This window comes from Nannobrachium achirus (genome assembly GCF_963921795.1).
Source record: "Nannobrachium achirus genome assembly, chromosome: 21".
Lineage (NCBI taxonomy): Eukaryota > Metazoa > Chordata > Actinopteri > Myctophiformes > Myctophidae > Nannobrachium > Nannobrachium achirus.
The window spans coordinates 4,816,077-4,840,185 of NC_137828.1; the positions used below are offsets into that span (position 1 = coordinate 4,816,077).

The window sequence follows — 24,109 nt, forward strand, 5'->3', positions numbered from 1 at the left end:
ATGTTGTTTATCATACCCAATAGTAACAGAATCCATTGAAAGAACTATTTTATCAATTATTTGGGGTTTCAACCATATACTGATGTATCTAATATTTGATTAATTGCAAAATGACCACTAGGGGGCGAGCCCAACTTGTTTGCGATGGTTTTCGAAAACCTTATACCCATACCTAACACCATACCAAAAATCTAAAACTTTACACCAAGTGCACACAATTTTGAATAGATCCTCCCCAGCTTTTCTTTCTTTCTTTCTTTCTTTCTTTCTTTCTTTCTTTCTTTCTTTCTTTCTTTCTGGGACATTGCATGTTCATGAACATGCAATATACATACAAAAATTCAATCAATTGAACAGGATCTCATGTAAACATGCCAGATTTAGCTAGAAGCTCATTTTTGATCAAATGAGCTTAATTGATCAATTAACCTACACCAGATTGGTTATTGGTGAGGAGAGAGAGAGATATCAGGATAATTAAATATTCTTTCCTATATTACAACTTAGGTGAGGAAGATGATTATGATGATGGTTATGAGGACAGCGATTGGATTATTACCCGTACTCATTTCCCTGAGAGCTGGCTATGGAGGGATGTCCAACTGCCTAGATGCGACCGAAGCAGTCCTAACTGGTGAGGCAAACTAAAAGCTACACACATGCACGCATGCACCACCTTGGTAGTAGCATTCTCTGGCCCCACCCCCAATCCCTCCATTGTCTGTATACATACCTTTTGATGCAAATATGTGTTGTACTGAATTGTATCATAATATGTATTATGAATTGAGTACAATGGACCACAATGGAAACAAGCACCCCGGAGCTTTTTGTGTTATCCTTTTAGCATGACGAGCTTTGACTGTATCAACGTGTTAACGTGTTAACCAGTAAGACGCCTAAGGACAAAAAAACCCTGCTCTGAGTATCTGACATCACTGTGATGTCACCTGTGATGTCACAGTGATGTGTCAGGGGAACCAGTGTCAGGCGTGACCCGTCCAGACGGACGGACGGACACCGTTCCCCTGACATCACAGTGACATCAGATGTCAGAGTGACAAAGAGAGAGTTGCGACACTTCCGTCGACTCCCATAGTAAGCGTGGAACAGGTGAGAACAGGTTCCATGCGTGCGCATGCGTAAGCTAGGCTAAGTCAGCTTCCCACCATAGAGTAACTATGGTGGGAAGCTGACTTAGCCTAGCTTACGCATGCGCACGCATGGAACCTGTTCTCATTCCTAGCTAGCCTCTGCTGCTCTTCGGCCCCCATTATAACCGAGGCATTTTCACTTGCTGGTAAGTAGACTAAATCACGTCTTTTTCACCCTTTTAATAATGTTATCTACCTTAGAGAGGCCTGTGAATGCGTTAAAATGGTGAAAAAGACGTGATTTAGTCTACAGAGGCTCGCTAGGAATGAGAACAGGCTCCATGCGACGCCACTTCCGGTCTGCGGCGAGTTCAAAGCGTATCGCCACTCTGCTTACACTGCTCTGGACAAACCCATATACGGTAAAAAAGTGTACGCACACAGACAAGCTGTGACGGTTCTCATAGTAAAACTGCGAGACTCTGAGACTCTCCTCTCTTCTCTTTCAGTGAAACCACATCTATTGTGAGAAATGAACCACTACCAGATTCCATCACCACCTGGATAGTCACAGGCATCAGCCTGTCCAAGACACATGGTGAGAACTTCTTCCTCTTGCCTAGATAAAATACTAGTAAGACGCCTCAGGGCGACATGCGACCTCGCCCTAAAGGGCAAGGTCACAGCAATTCTTGGCTATCTACCCTTGTCTCCCCTACCCTGTACATATACGTGTTTGTATAACTTTGATGATGTTTGTATGTTTTTTGTTATTTGTATAACCATGAGTTGAATACCTTGCGACGTAAAAAAGACGTGAAAAGACTTATTTGCGATGTTCCTTTTAGGCAGGGTGTTTAACTGTACTTGTACTGTATGTACTACATTCTTTAATGCATTGACTATACTTGTTATGTTCTCCACTTTTATCTGGCCAGTGATGTATATCGGACCAGTTACCCAATCTCAACAATGCCTGTTGAGATTGGCAGAACATGCCCATATATGGACATTCCCAGATATGCCCTTAATACTGATGACATTGGGACAGGGATCTCCATATATGGGCATAGAATGGACGTAATTTGCAAGTGTGATCTGAGAATGCCCATATATGATATGGGCATTCCCAGATATGTCCTTAATATTGATGACACTGGGACAGGGATCTCCAGACAGACAGACAGACAGACAGACAGACAGACAGACAGACAGACAGACAGACAGACAGACAGACAGATGGAGACAAGCTGCAACATTTCTCATGGTATACTGCGACCTTCGGTCGCAATCATACTGTATGTTTTAGAGCACAAGTTACAAAGTGCCTTTCCAAAAAGATCAAAACAATCAAATCACATCCAACTACAGCTCTGCAATTCTGGGTCTATGAAGTTTTTTGTCTCCACCAGCCGAAGGCAGGGGGAGAGTATGTTTTCGCCCCTGTCAGTCCGTGCGTGCGTCCGTCCTCCGAGTTTGTTACCAGCTAATCTCCGGCGCCGTTGGCCCGGTCGCTGCCAAACTGAGCACACACCTTCCCTGGATGCCAATTCAGAACCTCTGCCCCACATTTCTCAAATGGCCCTGTTCTAGTGCCATGAGGCAGATGTTTGCAAAACACATTTCTGTACACTACTCCTACATATTTTGTCCAAAAATCCTACAAATCGGTAGACAGTATCTCTACAGTCATGTGATCATCATGGATATGTCCGAGTTTCCATATTCCATCCTGATTGGCTACTATTGACTTCCAAAGTTTGCAGGATTGCTCCGTTTTGAACAAAATGCCTCAAATCATGAACACAGCGTGCAATCTTGGTGAAATTGGGCGTGCACGTTACAACTAGGTAGAGGAAGAAATGTCACTTCAGATTTCTCAAATCAACCTCATGGTGGCGCTATGGAGACCTGTGCTCGGAAGAGCACTGCTTCTATTTTTTTATTTATTTTTTAACGGCAAGACTACTAGTCTTATTCCACCCTTTCTTCCTAAAGGCATCTGTGTGGCTGATCCATTGGCTGTAGTGGTTCAGAAGCCATTCTTCATCGATCTCAGGCTGCCCTACTCAGCTGTCCGTGGAGAGCAGCTGGAAATCAAGGCCATCCTAAACAACAATAGTCCTGATGAAAATATAGTAAGTTATGTTCCTTTAGGTTGTTCTTTGTTTAGGATACAGTGTCGTCTGTCAGGACACAATTTTGCCTGTACATTTAACTGTTTCATTATTTTCTTTTGTTCAAAATATGTAATTTGGAGGCAAAAGGTTGTGTGTGAAAGTATAGACCTTAGCAGAGACTATTTTGTCTGTTCACAAACTGAACGGAAAACAACATGCAATTCAAAACCCTGAATAACATTGTTATTGTTATTATTGCTGTATCTGGTTTGACACAGGGGTTAAACCTTGGATATTTGTAGGTTTCTCTTTGGAGAATAACGCGATTAACTTGAATCCCATAGGTGCGTGTGGAGCTCTTTGATACCTCGGAGCACTTGTGCAGTGCGGCCTCTAAGCGTGGGAAGTATCGGCTCCCAGAGGTGACTCTCGGGCCTTACACCACACGGTCGGTGCCCTTTATCATTGTTCCCATGAAGGATGGCCGTTACCCTATTGAGGTCAAAGCCCAGGTTAGACACTCATATCTCAGCGATGGAATCAGGAAGTTACTACGAGTAGTGGTAAGCAAGACCGACTGCATTGTGTATTGGCATCCATTCAACATGACTCCTTCACACTGCATGCTACGGTATATACCAAGATTACCCACCCCCCAATGTTAGCAATATGAGTTTAGGATGACACAGTTTCAACCAGTCACATGCAATTAATTTCTGCTCATTTTAACCAGTCAGAAGCAATTCAAAGTGTGGTAGCTGTTGCATGTTATGTTGACTACTTGTTCTCACGTGCTATGTACCATAATTTATTCTGTTATTTACTGTTTGCGTGTCCACAAATGTAGAGAGCATGTTGTTTAGGCAGACACTACAGCAGGCGTGATATTTACCTTTAGCCTCGTGTAGTCTGACTTTAAGGACAAAAGTTTTTTCCAATTCCGATTTTCCAGATTTGTAGCACTTAATTTATTCATTTACAATGTATTTAGTTGATCATTACGACCATCAGGTCGCAGTTACTATGAACACCTCCACCGGCTGTCCGTCAGTCAGTCTGTCGCTCCGTCACGTCACACTTTTGGCCCTATTCTTATCTCCGGCACTGTTGCCCCTATCCATGCCAAAATTTGCACACACACTCCTTGGCTGGCAAACCCCCGATTTCTCACATGGCCCTCTTCTAGCGCCACCATGAGGTTGCTTTTTGCAGACAGCTAAACCATGCATTCTCTGGCCCTACCTAAGCAATACATTAGCCACGCACATGCCCCTACACTCAGGAACCAATGCCACTTACAGGGCAATTTGTGTATACATGCGACGTGGCGGTCGCTTATCTCGCGATTAGGGAGTCTTACTCGTTTACAGACCAGGGTTCAAGCCATTTCCTCTGATCTCGCACAACCCCCCTGAGCGTCAGCTAAATGTGTAAATTGTATTTGAAGCTGGAAACGACATTCTGTTTTATTATGCATTTACTTATTTACTGTATGTGTGCCAGCCTGAAGGAGAATTGGTAAAGGATTCAAAGCATGTAACCCTGGACCCTGCTAAACACAGTGAGTTTTCAAATGGTTGGAATACACTTTACATAACATATTATGTATTTTTTTAGAAGGCAACATAAACACTTTCCCCATGTCATTCAGATGGTAGACAGCTTCTAGTTATCAACAGTGGAATTCCTACGGCCGATGTAGTCCTAAACACACCTTCCAGCACCCTGATCTCAATAACAGGTGAAAGATCTGTCTGTCTGTCTGTCTGTATGTCAGTCTGTCTCTCTGTCTATTCTATCTATTCTCTGTCTGTCTGTCTGTCTGTCTGTCTGTCTGTCTGTCTGTCTGTCTGTCTGTCTGTCTGTCTGTCTGTCTCTCTGTGGGTAGGGGCCGCATTTTTTTATGGGTCACAATTACATATCCCTTAACACATGGGTGACTAACAGGTCATTTTGGCCGATTTTGAGATTGCAAAGTGCAATAATTCTCCCCGTGAAGGTCTCAGAAATTTCCCCTTCAATGACTTTTCCTAAATACTCAAGATATATGTTCTGTTTTTTTTTCCCTTCTGAAACATTTCCTAAGTATGAAATATACATTTATACCACTCTGACTGCATTTATAGGTCAAATTGACAGGTCAATTCTTTCAATTTTTTGCCCAGGAGAGCAACACCTCTTCCCCCCCCTGCCAGCGGGGGTTCTATTGTCAATAGAACAACAGACAATAGAACCCCTGCTGGCAGCAGGGGAGGAGGTTTGCTCTCCTGGGCAAAAAGGGAGAGAATTTACCTGTCAATTTGACCTATAAATGCTGTCAGAGTGGTAGTTTTTTTTAATTTTCAGTCACCCGAGTGTTAATAAACCAGTAAGACTCCCTAATCGGGAGATAAGCGACCGTTGGCCGCTTATCTCTACAAATAGGCCAAAAATGAGTTGTACCAAAATCGTCCTGATGGTGGCGCTAGATGGGACAGATGCGTTTTGATTACATGACTGTAGAGATACTGTGCGCTTTGCGTGATTTTAGGGCAAAATCTGTAGGTGTCCAAAAATGTGTTTTAAAAAATCGGCCTGAAGGTGGCGCTAAATGGGACAGGTCCATGTTGATGAGATGAGTGTAGACATACTGTGTACCGATTTGTGTGATTTTAGGGCAAAATCTGTAGGAGCAGTGTCCAAAAATGTGTTTGAAAAAATCGGCCTCATGGTGGCGCTAGAAGAGGGCCATGTGAGAAATGAGGGGTGGGGTCTCCGCGCCGCCGAGGCGGACGAATAGGTACCGGCCCCGGCTCTCCCGGTCGCTCCTAGCCCGAGTTACGGCATTTTATGTGAGCTGTAGTGTAGGGGGTCCTCCACTGGGGGCGCCACCACTTTTTCATCCCTTCTGGAGCACCAGGAGTCGGTGGTCCCCGGGAATTCCCTGTGAGCAGCCCCGTTGGGGTGGTCATTTGGTCATTTTTGCACGTTTGGTAATTTTTTACACCTGGGGGTCCCCCAGCTCCGGGGGTCCTTGGAGGTTGTAGTTTGGCAGGCAAGGAGTGTGTGTGCAAAATCTGGCATGGATCAGGGCAACGGTTGCGGAGATATGAGCAGGGCAAAAGTGTGACGTGTGACGTGTGACTGACAGACTGATAGACTGACTGACGGACTGACGGAGGGACTGACAGCCGGTGGAGGTTTGGATAGTATAGGAGTGCAAGTAACTGCGACCTACGGTCGCAATAACAACAAAAAAACAATCTTCGCACGCACAAACACAAAATCTAAGAAATTCCATTGATTACTAGATTACTAGCAGTAGTGAAAATAGACGATCTACAAAGATCTTCTTTTTTCGCTAGTTTAGGTCCCGGGTGACATACAATCTTTCTTTGGGGGTTTGAGCTAAAGGGTTTGGGAACCACTGGACTAATATATACTATATTATATCTGTGTGTCCACTTTATGTGTTATGTGATTGTGTTTAGGTGGACAGCAGATGGGTGTGTTTGTAGAAGAAGCCATCAGTGGGGACTCTATGGGCAGTCTCATCCGACAGCCTGCGGGCAATGGAGAGCAGAACATGATTCTAATGACTCTGCCCGTCATCGCCACCACATACCTGGACAAAACCAACAAGTGGGAAGACGTGGGTCTTAACAAACGCAATGAAGCCCTTCAACACATCAGAAGAGGTAGGAATGAATACAACTGACTGTACTGTCATAGCACTTTTCACAGAAAATTAAAGGGACTACACCATGAATTTACATTTTTCCAATGTTTATGTATTTTCTTGGTGTCCCACCAGCAACTTCTATCCTCACAAAGTCCTATTTCTGACCATTGTGTCTTTCTCAGTTTATGGGCAGATCTATGTTAGCATGTCTCAGAACAGTCCTGATTGTGAAAGGTCAGATTTGTGATGTCACAAGGCCTGAGAAGGAGGCAGGAGGAGCTGGGAGAGGGTTGGGGAGGGGTGGGCAGGCCTGAGAAGGAGGCAGGAGGAGCTGGGAGAGGGTTGGGGAGGGGTGGGCAGGCCTGCTGAGCAGGAGGTGGGGAGGAGTGTGGGGCCAAAACTGGCTCAATAGCGCAGTCCTCCCACTCAGGACAAGGTGGTACTGCAGCTGAAAATGCTCTGAAAGCCAGGCAGAAATGACAGGGGCTCTGTATTCAGGAGTGGTAATTTAGCCTCAAACCTTTTCAAAAACGTTTTTGGGACACAAACAGTGTTATATAAATTATTTTTAAATGCATGGTGTAGGACCTTTAAATTGTAATTTTAAATGACAATTTAATTTGATGTCATTCAAAAGATTATAATTTAGAGACATTTTCAGTCATCATTACACTCATATGAACGTCATACCTGACAGAAAATCCCTAGTATGCATGGATAGCTGGTGTTGATGTGCTTTCAGCCAAAAGTGTGTGTCCGGCTATATAGAGTCTCTATTACTATAGCATTCAGGAGGTGAAGTTCCAGACTCTATATGACATTCAGGAGGTGTAGTTCCAGACTCTATATAACATTCAGGAGGTGTAGTTCCAGACTCTATATAACATTCAGGAGGTGAAGTTCCAGACTCTATATGACATTCAGGAGGTGTAGTTCCAGACTCTATATAACATTCAGGAGGTGTAGTTCCAGACTCTATATAACATTCAGGAGGTGTAGTTCCAGACTCTATTACTATATAGCATTCAGGAGGTGAAGTTCCAGACTCTATATAGCATTCGAAGATTGTAGAATTGTTGACTGGCTGCTTGAGACTTTTTGTTTATTAACCCCAGATTTGTGTTTGTGTGTGTTCTAGGCTATGAAAACCAGCTTTCCTACCGTCAAAGCAGTGGGTGTTTTAGTGTGTTTAATAATCGTGCTTGCAGCACTTGGTGAGCCTGTCATACACACAATTGGATCAAAGATAGATGCAAACTTAGGACATGTTGAACACATAAAGGAGCTACTGTATGTTTTTTGAAAAACGGATGCTAAAATAAAAATAATGTTTCGAAAATATTTTATAAAAAATAAAAATAAGCTTCATACATGTGTTTCAATTCAAAAATGACCACAAAAGGCTTAAAATAATGATAAAATAATCATTTTGGCCATTGTCGGGCCGACACTTTGTTTACATCCTAGTCAAACACTATCAAAGAATAGACTAGAATGTAAACTAAGTGTCGGTCCGTCAATGGCCAAAATGTTTATTTGATGATTATTTTACGCTTTTTGTGGTAATCTTTGAATAGAAACATAATGTATGAAGCTCATTTTTTTTATAAAATATTTTCGAAACATTATTTTTATTTTAGCATCTGTTTTTCAAGAAAAAGTTGACTATAGCTCCTTTAAGCTAAACTTGTATTACCCCTCCTCTCATCTACTCTTTTCATTCCATTCCCTCTCCTCCCCTCTCTAACCCTACAGGCTGACAGCCTATGTGGTCAAGGTGTTTGCCATGACCAGTAAGATGCAGGTGCCTGTGCAAGACAATGTGATTTGTGATGCCGTCAAGTGGCTCATTTTAAATACACAACAGTCTAATGGCGTTTTCATAGAAATCGGACAAGTGATCCACAGGGAGATGCAGGTATGTACTGTGCACTGAGTTAACAATTACAATTTAGGCATTTTGCGTCATCCTGTTTGGTCAGCCTTTAATGGCAGACATCGCAACTTAGAGATCAGCATTGGAAGAAAGTTTTGTCATTCTCACAGTGAGACACACACAACAGCCTGCCTGCAGGCTGCTGTGCGTCGCACAGGCTGACGCACTCTGCAGCTATATGTTCAGTTGTATGTCCAGCGAAAAAGAACCGTCAGTTGTAAAGTACTGTTATTTTATTCATATTAAGCAGCTGTCAAAACCTGTCTGTTTACTGTTATGAGCTGAATATATCCTTCGCGCTTAATGAGAACCCAGTCTCTGCATCTGAGACAAGTGGTTGGTCACTTTTAGACGCCCACATCTCCCACAGCGAATGACAAATCATTCATTTGCCAGATTGACAGTTCGACGACGAATCAGAGAACACATTTATTTGCATCGCGGGTCGCAGATCCGTTTCTAGACTGGATCCAGACGGATATGGCAGGAATTCGCGGGAGCGGCCGGGATTTCCGGGAGGTTTAGTGCCACTCGCGGGTGTGCGGGAGGAGACGCTGATTTCCGGGAGACTCCTGCAACATCCGGGAGACTTGGGATGTCTGTAATGGTGGTCAGCATATTACAAATGTACATGTACTCTGCATATTCAGGGGAACATCCATGGAACAGATAGTGATGCCTCTATGACTGCCTTCGTACTCATCGCCATGCAGGAGGCACGCAGAGTGTGTCATGGCAAGGTTAATGTAAGGAACTCACACACATGCACACACGCAAAATATGTCGTTTATTTTTTTATGAAAACATGGTCATACAAAATAAAGTTGAATATAAAGTAACATTAGCCTTGATACTAATCTTAAAGGAATATCGTTGTGGTTGCCTCTGCATTTGAGATGACTCTTTCATCCTCAACACAGTTTTGTCTTCCTTCTCTTACATTTTTGATTTAGTCTTAACCCTTTTAGTGCCTATCCCGAACTAGTTCGGGATATTCGGGATCAAAAACAAATTTTTATTTGCTATTTTACTTACCCCGAGCTGCTTGGAGCAACGTGGGTGGTCCCGGCTCGCCCAGCGCTCACCAACGAGAGACGCTAGATGCTCCGACGATTTATTCCATTGAAAATGGTTTAAAATAAAGTTTAGACCCCCCCAATGTTCACCAAATGTTCATTGTAGGCGGCGCGACGTATTCCAGGGTGCCTATCCCAAACTAGTCTGGGATATTTAATAAAATGAATTATTTTATCAGAGGCCTCAACGAAGCCCCGGTCTAGACGTCCATCCTTGGCCGGGACTTAGACTCGGCCATCCACGGGCCGTATTCGCGCTAACGGCCGAATCGCGCCGCCCACTCCAATAATAAATCACATCTTTAGACAGGATTTTCTCCGGATTGTGTCCCCAGACCCAACGAGAAAGTTTTTTGCGGCTGAAATAGCTTTAGATCGGGCTTCTCAATGGGTTAGCATTTTGGCTACGTGTCAGCTAGCTTCCTCCTCTGGACACCCATAGGATTGACCGGAGTGAAAACACAGGCCAGTTGGGAGAGGGTCGACGAAAGCTATAAAGAAGGTCAATGGAGAAATTTCTGGCACTCTAGCACCCCTTGTGGCCGGATGGCACTGTATGAGTTAAGACTAGTCTTAGTCTTTTGGAATTAGTCTTAGTCTTTTAGGCTAAATATAACCACATGACTGAACAAGTAACTTTTCTACTGTGCAATATCAAACAGAGTCAGAAAAATACAGTGCAATTCTCAAAAAATAATAAACAAAGCACCATCTTGGCTGTAAATGATGCCATTGCACCTTAATATACAGTAGCAAATACAATACTTATGTAAAAGTAAAACTGCTATGGCTAGGCTACAATGCTTAGTGTGTGCCACAGTGCCACTGCCAGGTACAAAATCTCTGCTCGGCAAATAATATAGTAACAGTATCAATCACATCTGACACTGTCTGCTACTCTCTGTGCAAAATCAACCAGATTTGAAAAGAACAGATAAGTGCCTGCATTCTCAAATGTAAAGATAAAAGATGTGTTTGGGTTTAATTCCATTTAGTCTTAGACTTAGATTTAGTCTTAGTCTTAGTCTTAAAGACTAAATCATACAATTTAGACGTAGTCCGGTTTAGTCTTCTGAAATTGTTTTAGTCTAGTCTAGTCTTAGTCGACTAAATATCAAAACCTTAGTCGACTTAATCTTTATTCTTAGTCTTAGTCAACAAAATTGACACTGCTTCTATGCAACTTCATAGTGGTTTCTTTCTACTGTGTGTCCAGAGTATGGCAGGCAGCATAGACAGAGCAGTGGAGTACCTGGAGAGAAACATGCCCAGGCTCACCAACCCATATGCTGTAGCCATGACATCATACGCCTTAGCCAACGAAGACAGATTCTCAGAAGAAAGAAAACACTTTCTCTACACGTTTGTATCAGGTGACTTTGAATGATATTACAGCCTACACTGTGTGTGTGTGTGTGTGTGTGTGTGTGTGTGTGTGTGTGTGTGTGTGTGTGTGTGTGTGTGTGTGTGTGTGTGTGTGTGTGTGTGTGTGTGTGTGTGCTTGTGTATACAGTATGTGTGCGTGTGTTAAACAATTGTTTGTCCACGTCTATAGACAAATTACTATTTTTAGATGCTGTACCCCATCTATTGCATCTGCCTTTAGTCATTCTGTGTGTGTGTGTGTGTGTGTGTGTGTGTGTGTGTGTGTGTGTGTGTGTGTGTGTGTGTGTGTGTGTGTGCGAGTGCGAGTGCGTGCGTGTGTGCATGTGTGTGTGTGACTGTGTGTGTGTGTGTGTGTTCCTCAGACCTCAGTCACTGGCCTGTGCCCACTGGTCATGTCTACACTCTGGAGGCCACAGCCTATGCTCTCCTGGCTCTTGTCAAGGCCCAGGTAAGCGTATCTCACTAAAGGCTTGTCCATACTTTCACCGAAACTGAACTTTTCGTTGGAGAGTTCCGACTTTTCTGACGTGCAACTTTCTGAATCCGGTGTAATGCTTTTCAGAAGTTGCGAGTGACGTCATTTTGTAGTTGAACTGGACCTTTCCGACAAAAGGTTCCTATTGATCAGTATCACAATGAAAATGGCACAATGGTGCTTAGCGGGAATCATGAGTTGCATTCAGTATCCCCCTCCCCCCTTTAAGGGCAATATTTTAGATTGTAATTGGAGACAAAGAAAAGGTGAGTGTTAAAATGTTTTCATTTGCTTTGTTCTATCGTTTTAGCACTTTTAGCGATTTTGATTTCAGTGACTTGGGGCATATCCTAAATATGTTGTTTTAGACCCAATAAGCCAGCAATTTCTGTATTAATATTTACAGTAACACTACTCGCCCCCACAAGTCACATCTGCCTATGACAGCGTGCGGTGCATCTTGGGAATGGGCTTATTGTGAGTAAAAATACTATTTAGACGCATTCCCCCATGCAGCCACTGACATCTAAATCCTTACATTTGCTGAAACAATAGAGAGGAGTAAATGAGAACATTTGTGCGACCTCAACCTTAAAAGGGCGAGGGTCCATGACATCAAGGTTCTCCATATATGGGCAGGTCAGCCTCCATATAATGGGCAGGATGACATCAGGGATCTCTATAAATGGACTGGTCAGCCTCCATATCGGGGCAGCCAGGTCAGCCATAGGCATTGAGGTCAGCTATTGACATTGAGCTGCTTTGGAATCACGGAATCGCAGACCTACTGACAGGATGTGACAGTTTACATAGGCCTACGTAACTGCGACCTTTGGACTGTAACTCCATAAACTAGCAGTATTGTACTCAATCAATTGTCTTCTTATCTTGCTTATCTTACTTTTTGACTGCTTCATGTATCTACATAGGCCTATTGAAACAGTGGATCAATAAAGTTTAAAGGAGTAGTTCACCCCCAAAATGACTTTTTTCTATTGATTACTCATGCCATGGAAGACTAGAGTTCAATAATATTTTTAGTTTTTTGTCACATTCCTAAGACAAAAATGTGATAACAACAAATTTACCCCCATTCGTTCCGGATGGGGACCCGCTTCGAAACGGGTCCCCATCCAGAATCAATGGGGGTAAATTTACTCTAATACATTTTTTGTCTTAGGAATGTGACAAAAACCAAAAAATATTATTGAACTCTAGTCTTCCATGGCATGAGTAATCAATAGAAAAAAGTCATTTTGGGGGTGAACTACTCCTTTAATCCCCATATGTAATTCAAGCCAAATTAATTTAATGTATTGTATTTCGTTTCTGAGCGAATATATAAAGTGACGAGGTTTAAAGATGTTGGTGCCACTTATCAAACTACAATAGCAGATTGGTTATGTGCTACCACTGTCTTATCCCTTACAACAATATTATGAGTTTCCATTTCAACGATTCATCACTCAGCACCTTCCTCTTTTTGTTTATTTTTTTGAACGAAGGCCTTTGAGGAGGCAGGACCTATTGTCAGATGGTTCAACAAACAACAGAAGACTGGCGGAGGTTACGGCTCCACTCAGGTAACGCACATAGGCAGCTTGACGTACGTTTGTACACGCACATTACACACTTTCTCTCTGTTCTTTGCCTTGAGCAGAAGAAGCAGGGGTAAGAGAAGGTACTGCGTCACTCAGGTGCTTTTTATAGACATGGGAGGTATTACCTGCCGCCTGTCAGCGACAGGAGATTTATTGGATTGATTCCGTATGGCACCCAAGGGGGTGAGAACGCTATCTCGCCAAACTTATAAAAAACGGGGTTATATACATAACCTCTAGTTTGCCTTTCTTTACTGATAAATATGTTGTTTTGCTCCCTGAGCTACAAACGTAAAAGAGTTTCACTTCAATGTTACCTGTAATTGTGTTGTGACACTGTGTGGGTCGCATCTCCTTCCAGGCGACCATGATGGTGTACCAGGCAGTGTCTGAGTACTGGGCCGATGCCAACGAAATGGACTATGATCTGGATGTGGAGATCTTGGTGCCTGGAAGAGCAAAGCCTAACCGTTACAACATCAACAGAGACAACTCACATCTAACTAGAACATCTAGGGTCAGACACACGCACGCATGCACGCACGCATGCACGCATGCACGCACGCACGCACGCACGCACGCACGCACGCACGCACGCACGCGTTAGAGTTAGATTTCTTCTCATTAATTGCACGTGTGTGTGTGTGTGTGTGTGTGTGTGTGTGTGTGTGTGTGTGTGTGTGTGTGTGTGTGTGTGTGTGTGTGTGTGTGTGTGTGTACTCTTGGACAGATCGACGGTGTGAACCATGACCTGACCGTGACGGCCACAGGAAGAGGAGAAGCAACTCTCACCGTGAGCATCACTGTCCAGCTGCACTGACCTTTTGTTTTGTTGTTTTTGAGCGGTGGTAAACCGCTCCTAAGAGTGGCTGTGCGTGTGTCTGTAGCCACTTTTCCTCAGCGTTTTGCCATAGCCATGTGTTTTCCTCAGCGGTTCGCCATAGCAATATGTGTGTGTGTGTGTGTGTGTAATCGTGGTATAAAGAAATGTAGATAAAAGAAAAGATGCTCGGGGAGGGAGCGAAATCAGCGATTTAATTCAGGCATTCTATATTAGGACATTTTGTTGACATTTTGTCATTTTATAACATTAACTCTTTTCATCTGCTCACAGGTGGTCTCACACTATTATGTCTTACCAAGAGAAAGGAAGAGTGACTGTGAGAGGTTTAACCTCTCTGTGGAACTCATTCCAGGTGAATTGGATGCTGTATGCCTGTGTTTCATTTCATTTCAACCTTTATTTAGGTCTTGGTAACGACTGAGGGCTAGACCCTCTTTTTCAGCAGTGCCGAGATTACAACAATAGTACACAATAAAACAACAATATGCAAACAAAAGCAGAAGACAGAGCAAATATATAACTAGAGTACATGATATAGAGAAAAGGATATGAACTCAATTAAAACAGGTACAGTTTAGATTCACCATATTTGAAATATCCGATTTAAAACGATCTAAGGATACAAGTGAGCTATATTTGAGTGAGGCCTGTAGAGTGTTCCATGAGTTTGTGGCTCCACACTTAAAGGCTGATTTTCCAAACTCAGTTGAGGCATAATAAGGCTCAAGCATTAAATAGTCCTGTGAGCGCCTGTGATGGCCATTTGTTTTTTTTCCACTTCAAAAGAGAATTCAAATAAGGTGGTAATCTCCCAATTAAACCTTTATAAATGTGTGCAGTCTGTCTGTCATGTGTTGATCCGTTATAGCTGTCAGTTTAGTGCAGTGGTACTCAATGTGTGGTCCCGGGGAACCCCAGTGGTCCTTGAGGGGGTTCCAGGGGGTCCCCAGCTAAATTAGTTTATACAGCCTACAGTAGCATCAGAATACGTTTGACAACTTTATCCCTGTTTCATACTTTGGACTAAATTAAAAATGTGCTTTAATTTCTTTTCACAAATCTTCTTTTATGGGAGCCTAAAATCCATTCAGATCAGATGGTGGTCTGCAGACAGTGTGGCTGTTGTTTGTTTCTGGCTGTGTATTCCTTCATTTGTTTGCTGTATGTTTGACAGCGTCCCTTTGTTTGTTTTTCTTTGAAACTGAAATGTTTCATCGTTTCTGTTCATCTCCATCAGAGAAAACCGTGGGAGAGGAGAAGACCTACAAGATGAAAATATTGGTTTTGTAAGTAAAGTGAAAGATAAAGCTATATTGTCTGACCAGCAACATTATCTCTCTCATCTTTTAACACCCTCACCGAACACAAACAACTTAACTCGTTTAGTGCTAAAACCGAACAATTTCGTTTTTTTCCCCCAATCCAATCAAATGTTTTTTTTGCTATTTTACTTACCCTGAGCTGCTTGTAGAGACGTGGGTGTTCCTGGCTCGTCCATCACTTTCCAACAAGCCATTCTACGTGTTCCGACGATTTATTCCATTGAAAATGGTTTAGAATAAAGTTTAGAGCCCCCCCCCCAAAAAAAGACCCCTCACATCCTACTTTATAGAAAGTCGATGGGAGCACAACTTGATATGGATAATTATATGGGTAAATTTCAAAATTAAGTTTGGTAGCCAAGGCTAAAATCCATCGTTGGGTCCTAAAGAAGCCTCAAAAACAGTTTGGCGCTTTTATCCGCTTCGTTTCGATAATTTTGTTAAGCCAACCCACTCTTTTGACTAATCCATCTGTTGTCTGTCTCCTCAGGTTCAAGGACAGGCAGTCAGATTCAGGGATGGCAGTTCTGAATATTGGTTTGCTTACTGGATTCACTGTGAACTCAAATGACCTGGATTTGGTAGGGGTTTAACCAACACGCACGCACGCACGCACGCACGCACGCACGCACGCACGCACGCACGCACGCACGCACACGCACACACACACACACACACACACACACACACACACACACACACACACACACTAGAAGCTCACAGATCTGCTATTTTCACTATTTTTGACACAAGACTTCTGTGTGTGTGTGTGTGTGTGTGTGTGTGTGTGTGTGTGTGTGTGTGTGTGTGTGTGTGTGTGTGTGTGTGTGTGTGTGTGTGTGTGTGTGTGTGTGTAGTTAAGCGGTGGAGTCGACAGAGTCATTTCAAAATATGAGATGAACACAGTTCTGTCAGAAAGAGGTTCCCTCATAATCTACCTGGACAAGGTAAGTCCATCTCTCTGTATATATACTATTAGTCCATGGGCCATGGGAGATGTCGGTATCAGGTTATCATGCATTTTTGAAAAGCTCTATATCTGTAGATTATATTTTGGTATGATAACCCTTTCTGAGACACAACTAAATTGGTGTTATCAGCCGCTAGAGTCGGTGTCCCATTAACTTTACATTACAGGGAAAAAAGTAAAAAAATAATCTGCTTTAAGTAATATATGAGGGGTCAAACTAGTTTTTTTTTTCATGATTCTAAATCCATTGCTAACATCTGTTTTGCATAAAAAAACATTCATTGGGCTAAAACGGCCCCCACAAAAGTGTGTGAAAAGTGATGACTCACTTTTTTCATCACTGAACCATAGTCTTGTGGGGCCGTTTTTTAGCCCAAGGAATGTTTTTGTGCAAAACAGATGCTTGCAATGGATCCAGAATCATGAAAAACCCCTAGTTTGACCCCTCATATGCTACTTAAATTAGTTTATTTTTTAGCTTTCTTTCCCCTGTAATTTAAAGTTAATGGGACACCAACTCTAGCGGCTGATAATCATACCAAATTATAATCTACAGATATAGAGCTTTTCAAAAATGCATGATAACCTTTGCCACCTTTCCAATACCGACATCTTGTATGGCCCATGGACTATATATTGTTTATCTCTCTCTTTCTCTCTTTCTCTCTCTCTCTCTCTCACGCGCACACACACACACACACACACACACACACACACACACACACACACACACACACACACACACACACACACACACACACACACACACACACACACACACACACAATCAATCAATCTCCCTATTTCTCTTACCTTGGTGTTTGACTTAATCTAGGTGTCCCGCCTACGGCCAGATGAGATTGTGTTTAGAGTCACCCAGACAATGAGAGTGGGGAACTTGCAACCTGCAGCAGTGTCTGTCTATGAGTACTACGATGGTGAGTTGATAGGGGCACTCCCTCTGCCACTTCATCTCTTTACGGGTTACACAAACATACACACAATCATACACAAACAAACACACACATATAGCCTACATGATGCAATAACACACACTAAGGGCACTATTTTGATTTTCTTAAGTACCAGCTCTTATGCCTTAACTTAACTCTTTTACCGCTTCGGACGTTCCCGTTCGCCCCAAGTTTGAACCCAGCTCGTTGCCAATACGAACGCTCGTTCTTTTACCTTGTCTGATGACTGTAAGCTGATGAGGGATCGCGCGGGTGTGTACTGTAAAAACATCTCCCGTAATGCTGCTTTCAAATCTCCACCACGCGTAAACATCAATGATGTCCAATTCACTTCCTGGCTGTTCTCTGTGGACCTGATCTAGATTATGCATTTCTATGCTCTGAAGGACGGCAAGCGGAGCGGCCCAATTCATACCTATTCTTTGCATAAGGCTGCCCTCTGCCGCCAGATTGGCTAAAGTAGAACTGTTAAATGCCTGTCCATACTGTCTCCAATCACCAAACCTTTCGTCGCAAAGGTCCGGTTCAACTACAAAATGACGTCGCTCGCATCTTCTAAAAAGCATTACCCCGAATTAGAGTTCGGAAAGCTGCACGTCGGAAAGTCGGAACTCTCTGAAGAAGACGTTGGTGGTCGGAGACAGTATGGACAGGCCTTTAAGTTAAGGCATAAGAGCTGATACTTAAGACAATCAAAATACAGCCGATAGCATCATACAAAAAAGATATGATCCATATAAAATAAATACATCATACAAAATATGTACGTACTTCATACAGAAATATGCTACATCATACATAAACATAGATAGGTTATAGATATACTCTAAGTCACCCCTGCAATAAGGAACATGCAGACCAGTCGAGTGCTCCAGTATTCCTTATTTGGGTATTCTCCTGAAGTGCCCAGATGTTGTTCTGTCAGCGTGTTATTTGTAATATATGCTATATATGAGACGTTGGATCAAGTTGTCCGTCTTACATTTGTTCGTTCTATTTGTCTGTTTGTCTGCAAAGATCACAGCAATCTTTCTCTCTCTCTTTTTGTTCTCCTTGTAGAGAAAAGATGTGTGAAATTCTATCATCCAGTGAGGCAGGAGGGAGAGCTGCTAACGCTCTGTCGAAAGAACGACTCCGAATGTACATGTGCTGAAGGTCAGAACAATAACGCCTCATTTCCAGTGGTGTAAAAAGTAGGCCTACTCAAATTATTTTCTTAAAGCAGGACTTTGCCACTTTTCAAATTAGGGATGTGATGCGAATAAAAAATTTAATCTAATTAATTACAGGCTCTGTGATTAATTAATCGCAATTCATTGCATTTTAATCGCACATCGATATTTGACCCGAGAACACATTTTGTTGTACGAGTGAATCAACAAGTGAGTTTTTTAAATCTAAATTTTTCGCATCCACTGGGCCAAGCAAAGCGCTCTGATTGGCTACTTCTCCCTTTGCGTGTGTTGTCTCTTCTTGGTTGGTGCATCGCTATGACCGATATGCCCAAAACTGAAGGTTCTGTGGTGCAAAAACGAAGTGCGATTAAAATGAGTCATTTTTTTTAATCGCGTTAATTTTCTGTAATTAATTAATCACAATTAATCAGTTAAAGTCCCAGCCTTAGTCTTCATATAATAGGTCTTCACTAATGTTCATAATAAAATAGCACCATTTTTTTCTACTCGGTCCAAGTCTCTTAGGAGAGCTGTGGGAAGATCAGAAATCCATAGTCTTGTGACATCATCATTTTCCAAAAAAGAAAAAAAAAAAAAAAATAGACTTTTATTATCGTGAGAACAATGGCTTCCACTTTAACATTGGCAACTTCAGGAATAGAAAGCCTGCATTTTCTATTAGCTTGGATTCCCAATCGATGATGTCACAAGACGATGGGTTTCTGACCTGACTTTCAGTGCTCATGAGAAAGGTCTGCCTAGGCAAACCAGGTGAATTGGCCGACGCCGTAAAACCCGTCGCTTCCACACAGGTCGTGTACGTGACGCGTTGCCCCAGCAAGAACGACGTCACACAAGCGAGAAAATTCTCTATCCGATAGACTTGCCTTCAGGGACGTCGAGTCCAACGTGACTCCTATGAACGTGGTTTGATAACCTTCAATTAATCTCTCCTTCTCAGGGATCTCACAACTACTGTTCTCTCATGTTGCATTCTGTTTACAACGGCACTGCACTCACTCCTAATGGGCGGCAGGGCCGAAATCGAAACAAGCCATTCATGTTGTTTTGATCCTTCCAAAGAAAATCTTTGATTACTGACATTTGGACCAATCCAACTAACAGGTGCCTATCCTATGACTGACAGCACTGCACCACCTCTCTCTACGGCCGCACCGCCTCTACTTACGGCCGAACCGCCTCTACTTACGGCCAAACCGCCTCTACTTACGGCCAGACCGGCCGTGGAAGGTACTGAATTACTTTTTATTTATCACTATGTGAAGGTACTGAATGACTTTTTATTTATCACTTTGTGAAGATACTGCTGTTGTGATACACAATAGTCTTTTTAATGTGACATGCAGTGGTTAATCATCATAGTGATTCATGTTACAATAGATTTCTTCACATAGTCATAAATCATTGTGATTTGACTGCAAAAGTTAAAACATCATCTATAGCTTCCCTTGCCAGCAAATCCTTGAAAATCGTAGAATATTATATGGCATGGGTGTCTTAGTGTTGTAGTGTAACTTGTAGACCAGTATTTATTCAGGTACATGGGTATCTTAGTGGTGTAGTGTATCTTGTAGACCAGTGTTTAGTCAGGTACGTGGGTATCTTAGTGGTATAGCGTATCTTGTAGACCAGTATTTAGTCAGGTACATGGGTATCATAGTGGTGTAGTGTATCTTGTAGACCAGTATTTAGTCAGGTACATGGGTATCTTAGGGGTGTAGTGTAACTTGTAGACCAGTATTTAGTCAGGTACGTGGGTATCTTAGTGGTGTAGTGTATCTTGTAGACCACTATTTAGTCAGGTACATGGGTATCTTAGTGGTGTAGGGTATCTTGTAGACCAGTATTTAGTCAGGTACATGGGTATCTTAGTGGTGTAGGGTATCTTGTAGACCAGTGTTTAGTCAGGTACATGGGTATCTTAGTGGTGTAGTGTATCTTGTAGACCAGTATTTAGTCAGGTACAGGGGTATCTTAGTGGTGTAGTGTATCTTGTAGACCAGTATTTAGTCAGGTACATGGGTATCTTAGGGGTGTAGTGTAACTTGTAGACCAGTATTTAGTCAGGTACATGGGTATCTTAGTGGTGTAGTGTATCTTGTAGACCATTGTTTAGTCAGGTACATGGGTATCGTAGTGGTGTAGTGTATCTTGTAGACCAGTATTTAGTCAGGTACATGGGTATCTTAGTGGTGTAGTGTATCTTGTAGACCAGTATTTAGTCAGGTACATGGGTATCTTAGTGGTGTAGTGTATCTTGTAGACCAGTAGTTTGTCAGGTACATGGGTATCTTAGTGGTGTAGACCAGTAGTTAGTCAGGTACATGGGTATCTTAGTGGTGTAGTGTATCTTGTACACCAGTACTATTTAGTCAGGTACATGGGTATCTTAGTGGTGTAGTGTATCTTGTAGACCAGTATTTAGTTGGGTACATGCCTACATGGGTATCTTAGTGGTGTAGTGTATCTTGTAGACCAGTATTTAGTTGGGTACATGGGTATCTTAGTGGTGTAGTGTATCTTGTAGACCAGTATTTAGTCAGGCACATGGGTAATGGGTATCTTAGTGGTGTAGTGTATCTTGTAGACCAGTTGCTCATGCAGCACTCACAGCTGGAAAGTTTTATTCAAATCAAATTAATATTACTTTATACAGTTTATTCTCTTGTCTCTGAACAGAGTCTGGTGGTGTCAGGTTGGTGGGAGGAATCAGTAACTGTACGGGTACACTGGAGGTGAAATACCAGGGAGAGTGGAGACCAGCGACTGATTTAACGACTGAATTGAACCTGACTTCATCATCTGTAGTGTGTAGACAGCTGGGCTGTGGCTCTGCTGTTGACACAAAATGGACTTCTGGTTCTGAACGTAAACCTGTATGGATGATGACATCTTCTTGTAATGGATTTGAGACATCATTGGGAGAGTGTGTAACAATGCAGTCTGGTAGATCTGTGGAGACACAAGAGGTGATCTGTTCAGGTAACAAACAATGACTTCAACATTGACTCGGATGGATGGATGGATGGATGGATGGATGGATGGATGGATGGATGGATAGATGGATAGATGGATAGATAGATAGATATGTGCCATTTCAAAACATCACACGTCCTGCCATTGGCAAGACAGTCGATTTTCAGGGGATTTGCAGAACATTGAGCTTGTAGATCAGCTACTTTTCCACCTATGAAGGTGGATTCTGCTTTTCAATAGGGAATGGAGTGGTTTCTTGCCATTTGCGAGTTTCTGCATACATACACTCATACAAATTTAAAAGGCAAAACAGGGAAAGAAACCTGTGGAAAAAGTGCATACTGAAGAGTTGAAACGGCACATAGATCAATGGATCAAATCAATAATCTGATCTGTACATTGAAACAATACAAACTATAGGATGACAGGTTAACAATGATCTGACAACAGTCTACCTAACATACTATCTGCATACATTTTAAAATAACTTTGCACAAGGCAAGTGTTACAAGCTGAGGTGTACACACTGTGGCAAATACAGGTTTAACTGGACCAAACCATTACACAACACAGTTGCAGGTGCAAGCCATAAGGCGCGTTCATTCACAGTTTTGTTTACAGAGTGAAGGAAGCGGTGCAAATGTCAAACAAAACGTTCAGAGTAAAGGCAAACTGAAATAGTCTTGTTCTTTTCACAGAGGCATATACTAGAGTATCCCCCCCCCCCTTTAAGATTGGGCAACGTTCAGATAGCTCACCAGATCGGATAGGTTCAGGGGATTTAGCGGACTGTTCCTTTAAGAGAAAAGGTGTGTGGAACGCTTTAGAATAGGGCTTTCTCTTGCAGGTAGGTGGGTTAATCTTCTTCCGCAGGGCAAAGTGAATAACGATACTTTGCTATTACAGGGGCACGGAGAGTACGAACGTTACTTCTCTTCACAGGGAATCAGGCGGGCGCCAGCTCGGTCAAGTCCAGGCAGCTCACTTTCATGCTAATCTTAAAAAAAGGGCATAAGGGGCCATAGGGCCAGTGAGCTCCTGGACGTTCTGTAGTCTAATTAAAGGGGCGAGTGTAGTACTCAAAATAAAGGGGATGTGTGTTTTAGCTCAAGGCTTTCAAATACAGTCCATTTCCACTCCTTCTCCTCCTCCTCCTAGCCAGGCAGGCTCACAGCCGTCAGATTTCCTAGGATAGGATACGAGACAGTCAATATGTGGAATTTCTATTCAGAAATGAGCAAGAGTGTGTGGAGTTATCTCTTACCGCCCAATGCACGCTTTGGTTCCGAAGGTTCATTAGTCCGAATTTGTTAAGAATACTATGCCTAACTCTAACTCTAATCCTATTCCTAACCTTAACCTCAGTAACCCTAACTAAATTCGGACTAATGAACCTTCGGACTAATGAACCTTCGGACTTATGGGCAGTTCCCGGTTGATTGAGAAGGTAAGTGGGAACGTAGCGGCCCTCGATGACGTGGCCTAAGCGGGGGCGGGGTCCTCGGGGTTTTACTCTGCCTTCATGCCACTCTCTCGGCTTCCTCCTGGTGACCTGGCAGTATTCCTCTTATCGAGATACCACAACACACACACACACACACACACACACACACACACACACACACACACACGCACACACACACACACACACACACACACACACACTCTCACACTAACTCTCATGCCTTGTCTCCATCCAGCCCTGTTCTCCCAGTGTGGCAGAGCTCACCATGCTGATGTTAAAAAGGTCCGGGGAGGCAGAGGGTCTGTCGCTGGGACTCATCCATGGCAGGTTTCTCTGCAACGCAGAACCAAAGGTTCTTCTGAGCCCTTCAGACATTACTGTGGAGGCGTCCTCATCGCATCCTGCTGGGTCCTCACTGCTGCTCACTGCATGTAAGCTGCTCTGTATTCCTATGTTAATGCTGCTCACTGCATGTAAGCTGCTCTGTATTCACATGTTACTGCTGCTCACTGCATGTAAGCTGCTCTGTATTCACATGTTACTGCTGCTCACTGCATGTAAGCTGCTCTGTATTCATATGTTACTGCTGCTCACTGCATGTAAGCTGCTCTCAATTATTCATTCATATTTGATGGGAATATTTATGCAATTATGCATTTCCGAGGAGTGCTTTTCTTATGGCAATCTGATGTTATTCCATCCATTAACAAGTGATAGAGGCGGAGAAAAGTCAGAGTTCATATTGGAAAGTCACTTTCTTCCGAGTTAGGTCTGAGCAGAGATGGGAGGGGTCTATTTGGAGATGGGAGTGGTCTATTTGGAAATGGGAGGGGTCTATTTGGAGATGGGAGGGGTCTATTTGGAGATGGGAGGGGTCTATTTGGAAATGGGAGGGGTCTATTTGGAGATGGGAGGGGTCTATTGTGAGTTTGCCTCTTTGCAGCATTGGCACAGACATGACACTTTCTGGATACATTTCCGGCATTAATAAAGTCAGATGTCAACAAAACAAA

General features: G+C 42.9%; 1 protein-coding gene across 2 annotated transcripts in view; it reads left to right on the plus strand.

The window, feature by feature from the left end:
- LOC308307028 (complement C3-like) overlaps nucleotides 1-24,109 on the plus strand; it is a 72,635-nt gene that overhangs the window by 25,847 nt on the left and 22,679 nt on the right. For both annotated transcript variants that reach the window (XR_013963195.1, XM_080752120.1), the window contains exons 18-41: nucleotides 508-634; nucleotides 1,604-1,692; nucleotides 3,093-3,232; nucleotides 3,559-3,777; nucleotides 4,718-4,775; nucleotides 4,866-4,955; nucleotides 6,685-6,891; nucleotides 8,014-8,089; nucleotides 8,631-8,793; nucleotides 9,462-9,557; nucleotides 11,104-11,260; nucleotides 11,636-11,721; nucleotides 13,254-13,331; nucleotides 13,711-13,866; nucleotides 14,080-14,142; nucleotides 14,464-14,545; nucleotides 15,431-15,479; nucleotides 16,006-16,096; nucleotides 16,373-16,462; nucleotides 17,321-17,423; nucleotides 18,519-18,614; nucleotides 19,760-19,885; nucleotides 21,335-21,637; nucleotides 23,332-23,527. Coding sequence is in view for 1 of the 2 variants with exons in the window: in XM_080752120.1 (XP_080608246.1) it covers nucleotides 508-634; nucleotides 1,604-1,692; nucleotides 3,093-3,232; nucleotides 3,559-3,777; nucleotides 4,718-4,775; nucleotides 4,866-4,955; nucleotides 6,685-6,891; nucleotides 8,014-8,089; nucleotides 8,631-8,793; nucleotides 9,462-9,557; nucleotides 11,104-11,260; nucleotides 11,636-11,721; nucleotides 13,254-13,331; nucleotides 13,711-13,866; nucleotides 14,080-14,142; nucleotides 14,464-14,545; nucleotides 15,431-15,479; nucleotides 16,006-16,096; nucleotides 16,373-16,462; nucleotides 17,321-17,423; nucleotides 18,519-18,614; nucleotides 19,760-19,885; nucleotides 21,335-21,637; nucleotides 23,332-23,527 (2,941 nt within the window). In the remaining variant the exon portion in view is untranslated. The remainder of the gene's footprint in view (nucleotides 1-507; nucleotides 635-1,603; nucleotides 1,693-3,092; nucleotides 3,233-3,558; nucleotides 3,778-4,717; nucleotides 4,776-4,865; nucleotides 4,956-6,684; nucleotides 6,892-8,013; nucleotides 8,090-8,630; nucleotides 8,794-9,461; nucleotides 9,558-11,103; nucleotides 11,261-11,635; nucleotides 11,722-13,253; nucleotides 13,332-13,710; nucleotides 13,867-14,079; nucleotides 14,143-14,463; nucleotides 14,546-15,430; nucleotides 15,480-16,005; nucleotides 16,097-16,372; nucleotides 16,463-17,320; nucleotides 17,424-18,518; nucleotides 18,615-19,759; nucleotides 19,886-21,334; nucleotides 21,638-23,331; nucleotides 23,528-24,109) is intronic.